This window comes from Dendroctonus ponderosae, unplaced genomic scaffold (assembly GCF_020466585.1).
Source record: "Dendroctonus ponderosae isolate FM_Combo_2020 unplaced genomic scaffold, Dpon_F_20191213v2 Dpon_F_20191213_664, whole genome shotgun sequence".
NCBI lineage: Eukaryota > Metazoa > Arthropoda > Insecta > Coleoptera > Curculionidae > Dendroctonus > Dendroctonus ponderosae.
This window is the reverse complement of record NW_026018882.1, coordinates 1-8,315: the sequence shown is the minus strand read 5'-3', so window position 1 is coordinate 8,315 and position 8,315 is coordinate 1. Positions and strand designations below refer to the sequence as shown.

The following is an 8,315-nucleotide window of genomic DNA, read 5'->3' as shown; positions in this document are numbered from 1 at the left end:
AAATGAACTCAATTTTTCCCTGCGCTTTTCAAGCAAGCCTCAAGCAATAACCTCCTAGCAAACAATGTATTTTACCATATTCGTTGAAAAATGATAGCTTAATTCTTTGTCCATTAATCATTGCAACAGAGCGTTGCTCAACCGCTAAATAAATCCCTTCAATTGTGAGCATTCTCTATATGCATATAATTAAATAAATTGAAACATTCTTAGTTAGATACAGCGGGGTAATTAATTAAATGACTGTGTTTGAGAGCTTTTATGTGTGCACACATATTTTTAGAGTGGCAGGTGCAAATATTGCAGTTAAATGTGTTTGCAGCACGATTAAAAATAAACAAAATAACCCCGTGGATTTATTTGGTCTTTTCGATATTTGTATTTAAATTTAATTTTCAAAATAAATGAATTAAAATGGCAGGTTTTGTGCGGTTTTTCCTGTGGCGTTCTGGAATGTGCCAGATTCGTTCCATTAGAACAATTGGTTCCAAATCAAAGCTTTTAACGCTCACGCCAAAGAATTTCAAAATGTATTTGTATATTTTTATAGACGCTTCATCGATTGAGCTGTTTATTACACGCTTGTCTGAACGGTATGAGAAACATTAATGTATTTGCCACAAACAATACATCTGCCTGTACCATGCAAAATAAAATCGAAACAAAATCAGTCACTTATGGCGAATTTGCACGTTTCCCAAAACGCTCTCAATCATCCTGATGTTCTCAATCAATGTGTTAATTCGCGAAATCCGTTCATCAATCAATGATGGGGGCAAATGTCTGGAAACTCGCGTTTTTCGCATACAGTACTGGACTAGGTTTTCGCAAATATCGGCGATTTGCTGGATTTTCCGATCGTCCACAAATGTTATGCGCCGCGAATCGCCAGTGGTGAAAAACACCTGTTTGTCTGTCGACTCATCTTCGTGCAGCAATTTAATCTGAAACAATGTCCAAAAAAAAATGTTTTTTGCATTTCCCGTTGAATCCCTCCGACTGCGCCAACATTTGTCGTTGTAGCTAAAAGCTTCACGTTGTTCTTTTCTAGTGTTAAAACATCAAAGAGAACTTACAGTTTTCGACATCAGATCAAAATCCTTCTCGGTCATGGATCGATGTTCTTCCATGTTCCGCAATACGCAAATTGTCACCAAAGCCATGCCATCCAGTCGACTTTTCGCAATTGTGAAACAGTCCTGATATCTTTCTCCGGATTTCGGCTTTATTATTCGATCATCGTTGATCTCGTCTATCAATATAGTTAATTAATTTTTTTGGCTTAAAGTCTGTCCTCTAATAACCGGGTCTCACAACAAGTAACAAACTGATGAGTTTTTCTAGCTTTTAAACCCTTCTCGACCTTTCGCAGGCACGAGTGGCTTGCATCTTCAGAGGTGTTTCTAGAAGTGTTTCCAACCATTTTCAAGCGTTCGCTTAAAAAATCCTAAGAAACCATGTACAGGCTACCTAGTGTGCGGTTTTGAGCCTTTGAAAGGCTTGGAAAACTCACCAGTTGGAAGCAATTGGGTGCAAAAAGTGGAATTTTCCCTATTTGATTTATTACCTTCTCCACCGCGCATTTTTCTTCCACGAACCATCAGCAGGTTTTTATAAAACTTCCACTTCTGCTGCACGAACTTCTGCATAAAGCGCGGCTCGTCCGCATAAAAGTCCTTCGAGTCCGCATAGTACAAGCTGATAATGGCAATGTAGATGTTGATGAAGAAGAACGAAACCAGCATGTAGAGTATGTAGAAAGCGATGCCGAGCGGATGTTTGTACAGATCGTTCAACTCGAGAGTGCCGCACAAATTCAGGCTCAACAGCAGCAGCGTGGAGAAGGCGGAATTGAAGTTTTTGAAGTTCTGCAATTGCAAACGTCTGCTATTTGTCTGTGGAATTTCTTGAAAAGTTTACCTGGGAGTATCCGCCAAAGAACATAATCCCAGTCGCAGAAAAGGCAACTACCAGCAACAGTTGATAGGCCCAGCACAAGAGCAAGGAAGTTCCAGCATCCCGCACGGTTTTCTCGGCCACTTTCACTATAATCATAAATCTGAAACGCGCTCAAAAAAGCCTCGACTTGAACCCCATTAGTGTCGCTTTCCTTACCTCAGTAGCTTCCATAAGCGAAGCGTCGCCACAAACACCAGTGTAGCTGACAATGCGGTTAAAACATTATCCGCAGCAAACAGCTGAAAATATTGCACAAAATCGTTGTTCTTGGCCTCAGATACCGCATCGATGTAGATCTGGATCGCATGTTGCCTGGCGTAATACAGATAAATCGAGCAGGCGCTCAGGAACACTAAAAGATGTGGATGAAAACGCTGAAGCCAAGGGCACAAATCCATCAGCACCAATAACAATATCCAAAATAGCCCAAACATCGTAAAAGTACAACGTTTTCTTCCTATGGATCTTGTAGGCGATTCGCAGCGCCAGCACTAAAAGCGCCAGCACAAAGATGGTGGAAACTACATTCTTGGTAAACACTCTATCCTGGTCTATCATGAGAAACTTCCTGGTTTGGACCTGGAAACAATGCAATGCGAAAAATCAACCTGGCGAAGTTTGAGGCCCTACCTTTAAATCCTTGCTCACATGACCAGCGGCATTTATTTCAAAAATCACGGTCACTCCATTGAACAAATTCACGTTCGCGTTGTAGGTCAAAAACTCGATAAAAAGCGCCCTGGTTTGAATATCCAGCCACTTGTGCTTCTTCAAGTACTCCAAATTGATCAGGGAGTTCCTCAAATGGCGCCCCAAAGGCGCAACGTAGCCGCCTCCCGGATAAGCTGCATATTCACCTCAAAAAATTACAAAATTTTCAAAGAATTAGCTCGAATTTTGGAACTCAGTTACCAAAATATATGGAAGATCCAGATAAACTACTATCAGTGTACTTCCACACGTTGCCCATGCGCTCCGTGGTGATTTGGGAAATATCAGATGGTGCTTTCCAGCCTCTGGAAAAACTGCTCGTTTCTCTCAGCATGTGGAAGTCCGGGCGACAAGTCCAGGGGACCTTTGCCAGGATAGCTGGAAGCTGACATTTTATTTCCCGGGTCCGATGCTGCCTTAGACGGATTATGCCTGAAGCAACCAAAAAAAAATATTTGCTTAAAAGTGCAGTCAAGGAAGATTAGGGAATGTTTACAGTCAAACTGACGAGTTTTTCGGGGAGTTTCACTCATCAGATTCAAGCTTGAACAGAGCCACTAAACCTGTTGAAAATATTGCTTAACGGGAAATAAACTCAATTTTTTTATAAACTCAATTTATTCCTCGACGTTTTTAGCTCCTGAAAATTAACTGGCGACTTTCCCATTAAGCAACATTTTAATAAAAGAGATCCCCAGGCCATTCCTCGAAACTAATGGGTTTTTCGGGTTTTTAGGCCGTCGTTCGGTAGAATTTCTTCTTGACGTTTCGCAAGCACGAGTGGCTTGCATCTTCAGAAGTGGTTTGCTTGAACGCTTACACTGTTCCGATGCGATTCCTCGGGCGCGTCCGTATTTATACAACCGGTGCATAAATACGGACTGCAAAATTTGCTTCGCATTTTTCAAAAATAAATTTCTCAGAAACGAAAAATGCTCTCCAAGCTCAGAGTTGTGCGTTCAGTAAAGAAGAGTGCGCCCTAAAAGTCTCCAAAATTTCGAACTTCGCTCATCGTTAAGGAAACTTTCCTTACGATTTCAAAAAACTGTTGCGAGACACAATTTGCTTCGCGTTTTTCGAAAATAAATTTCTCAGAAACCAAAAATACTCTACAAGCTCAGAGTTGTGCGTTCCGTAAAGAAGAGTGCGCCTTAAAAGTAGCCAAACTTTCGAACTTCGCTCATCGTTAAGGAAACTTTGCTTACGATTTGAAGAAACTGTTGCGAGACACAATTTGCTTCGGGTTTTTTGAAAATAAATTTCTCAGAAACGAAAAATGCACTACAAGCTCAGAGTTGTGCGTTCAGTAAAGAAGAGTGCGCCCTAAAAGTCGCCAAAATTTCAAACTTCGCTCATCGTTAAGGAAACTTTGCTTACGATTTGAAAAAACTGTTGCGAGACACAGTTTGCTTCGCGTTTTTTCAAAAATAAATTTCTCAGAAACTAAAAATGTTCTACAAGTTCAGAGTTGTGCGTTCAGTAAAGAAGAGTGCGCCCTAAAAGTCGCCAAAATTTCGAACTTCGCTCATCATTAAAGAAACTTTGCTCACGATTTGAAAAAACTGTTGCGAGACACAATTTGCTTCGCGTTTTTCGAAAATAAATTTCTCAGAAACGAAAAATACTCTACAAGCTCAGTGTTGTGCGTTCCGTAAAGAAGAGTACGCCTTAAAAGTCGCCAAAGCACCGGTTGCATAAATACGGACGCTCCCGAGGAATCGCATCGGAACAGTGTAAGCGTTCAAGCAAACCACTTCTGAAGATGCAAGCCACTCGTGCTTGCGAAACGTCAAGAAGTAATTCTACCGAACGACGGCCTAAAAACCCATTGGTTTGAATATTTTAATGTTTTTAAACCTCTTTGCCTCACCCAGATATTTATTGGAGAAATCCTTGGTCATTCCAGGGTTCTCCTGAACATAGTTTCCATACCATTCTAGCGACTGAACTGTGGGAAGCAATACTTCTGCCAAATAATCCTCTATCCTGAAAGCAGCATTTTCCAGCTCAAGTTGCAGAAAACCAGAATCAAAATAAATGTTGCGCTATAAATCACGCAATATTGAAACACAAGCAAGAACACATGGCGCAACATAAGGAGATTATGCAGCTCAGGATCTAAAGCTTATTACATTGGCTGGAACAAAGAGAATCAACCCAACGAAAATGCATGATCAGAGGCAAAAGATTAATTAAAACCACACTAACTGTGAAATGGAATCAGGGGAAATCTTCGAGTTCACAGCCTTGCCTAGCAGCAAATTCTCAATTTCGTTATGACTGTGAATGGCTTGTTCGTCTCGGTCAAACATCAGCAGCACGTACAGAAGCGCCACATACACGCTAATCATCATCAAGTCCTCCAAAATTTCGAAAATCGCCACTTTCGTCTCTTCCCATTTGAATCTCTCCTAAACCGACCTTGATCAGTCCCACTTCACATCAATTTTCAACCAATTATAGCCCTGAATTACCTTCAGAGTTATGGGATCCAAACTGAAATACAAATGCCTCAAGTACGGTCTGAGCGCCAAAGGGCCAAACTTCTTGTAAATCCAGCTTCTTTGCAGTTCGACGAACTGAATAAAGCGCTTTGTGGCCGCTTGAAATGACTGGATCTAAAACGCAAGTTTACTCCCCGTGCAATGGGATCTCTAGTCTAAATCCCACTTACTTGCGCGGGTATTTGGACCAAAAATCCGTAAAAAAGTCGTGAAATGTTCTGCGTAATGACCATGTTAAAGCAGACGGCTAATGCAGCTGAGACCAGCCACAAAAGGCTGGTGTCGAACGGAATCCAGAAGCCGCAAACAATCAGCACAGTTAAACCGGCGGTAGATAGCAAAACAACTGAGCCCCTAGAATAAACGGAAAAAATAATTAAATTCCACTCTTTTCCCAGATACCGGGAGACCCATAAATTCCCTGGCTAATCCTACAATTTCACATGGAAAGTCCCTTGAACTTTCAGTGCACATAAATCACTTTTACGCTGCCCATAACTTACCAGGAAACAGTCGTCACAACTGCAGACGATATTGCCAGAAGTCTGTGCGGTCGTTTTCCCTTTGAAGTCGATATTTTTCCGCGTTTTATGGCGTAAATCAAAGGAAAAGTGAGCAGGAAAGCCAGTAAATTGGCCACTACTGGAGCCCAAATTAGCTTGGCATTGAAGCCAAAGGTGTTCCCATCGATCGTGTCGGATTCATCGAAATTTGGTATGGCATACATGAGCATTAGAATGAGGTAGATTGAGATGAGAGTTAGGAAAAGCAGGGCCAATCTCTCTTTTCGCGTCATTAACGGGTCCTTTGATCTGGAAAACTGCAATTGATGGACCCAAGTTGGACTAGCTGGACTCTTACAGCACATTCCAGAGATTAAGTTCCTTTCTCGTCCTCCCCAGCAAGGTTTTCACGGCTTTAACTACGCGTGTTCCTCCTTTCTCCAGCATTCCAGTCCCTACGGGAGCGGGAGTCAGAAGAAACTTCTGATGGTCGGGACGCGCGACGTCGAACCACTGGTTCACCTCAAATCGCCATGACTTGTCCTCTTGAATATCATAGACCTCAATTCTGGAGCAATACCTGAAAATCCAGCTGCACTTTACTGCCCAAAATACTCCAAAGAGTCACCAGTTGGTATCGTTTCCAATCGAATCGAACCAAATTTCCATCCCCACAAGATCTCCCAAAGACTTCTCAGTGGCCATCACGAACCAAATTTCCGTATTCTTTTGGAACATCACCAGTTCTGGATCTGGGTAGTTGAGAACGTGGGCCTGGAAAGCCAGTTTCCTAAAACTAAGCTCGATTTAAGCAGAAAGTTACCCACCAAACTGTCCGAGTTGGTCCCATTGAGCTTGATGGTCACATTGGACGTGGTTCCAGAGTGGCGCTTCTTTCCAGTTTTGATCGCCACTACATAGGCGCAATGGTAGAAGCTGGGCACGTCGCCCACGAAGAAAACTCTGTCTAAAAGCTGCTTGCAGCTATTAAAGCAGCTCGATGGAAAAGGCTTACGTGATCCGGCTGCTCAAAGGAGGCGAAGAAAAACAGCAGGAGGAAAACGAAGAAAGTGGCTGCCACCGTTATGTAAAGAACCCAGCAAAACCTGGTCTCCAACGCGAAGTCTATTAGAAGATTTTCCTCCAAGTTGGCCGCATTGTCCTCCACGTAGGCAGTGAAAACTTCCCCATACTCGCAGTAGCAAGTGATTGTCGTTGCAACCACTCTACCACTTGCAGCCTGAAAAACTCCAAATTAGGCCCTAAGGCATGCTTCCTTTTAATTAAGTAAAACATGGCAAGCATAGTCCCAGTTCTTCCCAGTCTCGTTCCACGCGAAGCAGCCAGTAGAGGATGCAGAAAATGAGTACTTGGTGCCTCCAGAACGAACCTGAAAAATACAGAAATTACTCCTAAGTGCTTGGAAAGGGGCGAGTCACCATTTGATCTGTAGGGAGGACGCTCAGGAACCAGAAGCTATCATAGTCATGCACCTCGGTCACATCCAGCACTGGATCGGAGAAAGTCACGGTTTTTTTCTGCGACTGGAATAAACCCAGGTCCGGCTTTGCAAAGCGGGTTAAGGTCGCCTGGGGGACACAAAGGCGCACTTAAGGCAACATTTCCCTCAATCCGCTTGCCTGGAAACTGTCAGCTGAACTCATATTTTCGAAGATAACAGTAAAGCCCCGATTGCGAAACACGTAGATGCGATGCATCGAAATTTGGTCGTTGAAACTGAATTCATCCAGGCTGGATAACGGCGCCGTGGGCAAAGTGGCTTGGTGCACGCTCAATGGTATGTCCACTTCCTTCTTATTCAGCACAGTGATCTTGAAAAGTTCTGGAAAGTTTGCTAGATAAAACCCCCAACTCCACGCGATCCTGCCAGTCATTCCACCTCTATGAAAGTCCACAGTTATAGCAGAGCGCTGGCGCCCAGTGCCAGTAAACTTCAAATAGACTATCGGAGAGATCAGGGGAATGTTGTCAATAAACCAGTACGGATTCTTCTGGGTTGAGCACATCTGTAGTGAGCCCCAAAAGTAAGAACGTTTTTTGCGCGTCAAATTACTTCCGGGACTCACCAAAATGTCCACAATAGGGACGTTTTGCTGCAGACACTCTTCAGATGGCTGCACCACTATATCATTCGCCTGCATCGATCCAGCAGCCATTTCATCGCAATACCTGCAATTGAGTACAAAAAATTGCAATAATCCGCCCAAGAATACATCAATTTACATTCGTCCAGCTACAGTGGTGAATGCGCCCTGCTTAGTAACCACTGGATCTTCTTCAGGAACCATTGTATTCGACAACATAGTAGCTGAAGTGAAACACATGGTTTTCATAGCTGCAGCCGCTTGCTCAAACTAAAGCAAATCTATTCTATTAAAAAAAGCTTAACTGTGTTAAAATGGTCTTAAATACCCGCGCTATATTGTCTGCAGACAATTCATCATCAGTATAATCCGCATAATCCTCCGTAACATCTCCAGAAGGCATTAGAGGACGTTTGGTGGAGGGCACTAAGACTTGAGGAGGACTTTTGGTTACGGATTCCCGATTCTCGTTTAAACCTGCCTGAGCGCAAGTCGCTAATGATCTACAATGGGGAAATTACCACGTTAAACTG

General features: G+C 42.9%; 1 protein-coding gene across 2 annotated transcripts; it reads right to left on the bottom strand.

Moving 5' to 3' along the window:
- Window positions 1-337: 337 nt before the first annotated feature.
- LOC109536454 (polycystic kidney disease protein 1-like 2) lies at window positions 338-8,286 on the bottom strand. Of its 2 annotated transcripts, XM_019902680.2 has the most exons (24): window positions 8,111-8,286; window positions 7,922-8,052; window positions 7,765-7,867; window positions 7,578-7,704; window positions 7,318-7,520; window positions 7,117-7,266; window positions 6,972-7,067; window positions 6,693-6,917; window positions 6,505-6,651; window positions 6,306-6,451; window positions 6,036-6,257; window positions 5,678-5,986; window positions 5,345-5,528; window positions 5,145-5,288; window positions 4,879-5,081; window positions 4,541-4,656; window positions 2,872-3,102; window positions 2,590-2,816; window positions 2,364-2,538; window positions 2,116-2,311; window positions 1,921-2,059; window positions 1,568-1,868; window positions 1,077-1,252; window positions 338-944 (listed from the first exon to the last, which is right to left on the bottom strand). In XM_019902680.2, exons 1-24 carry the CDS (start codon window positions 8,183-8,185, stop codon window positions 672-674), a joined length of 4,299 nt encoding a protein of 1,432 aa, XP_019758239.2. In that variant the 5' UTR covers window positions 8,186-8,286; the 3' UTR covers window positions 338-671. The 2 variants fall into 2 exon arrangements, with proteins under 2 accessions (XP_019758239.2, XP_048523945.1); XM_048667988.1 differs by lacking the exon at window positions 338-944 and having other exon boundaries at window positions 1,161-1,252; window positions 1,921-2,045.
- Between the last annotated feature and the right edge of the window lie 29 nt (window positions 8,287-8,315).

Coding starts and splice junctions, on each gene's coding strand:
- LOC109536454 (XM_019902680.2), bottom strand. CDS start 8,185: ATGCCTTCTGGAGATGTTACGGAGGATTATGCGGATTATACTGATGAT. Junction 7,705..7,764: donor TCCCTATTGTGGACATTTTG/GTGAGTCCCGGA, acceptor GGCTCACTACAG/ATGTGCTCAACCCAGAAGAA. Junction 5,529..5,677: donor GTTGTGACGACTGTTTCCTG/GTAAGTTATGGG, acceptor CGTTTATTCTAG/GGGCTCAGTTGTTTTGCTAT.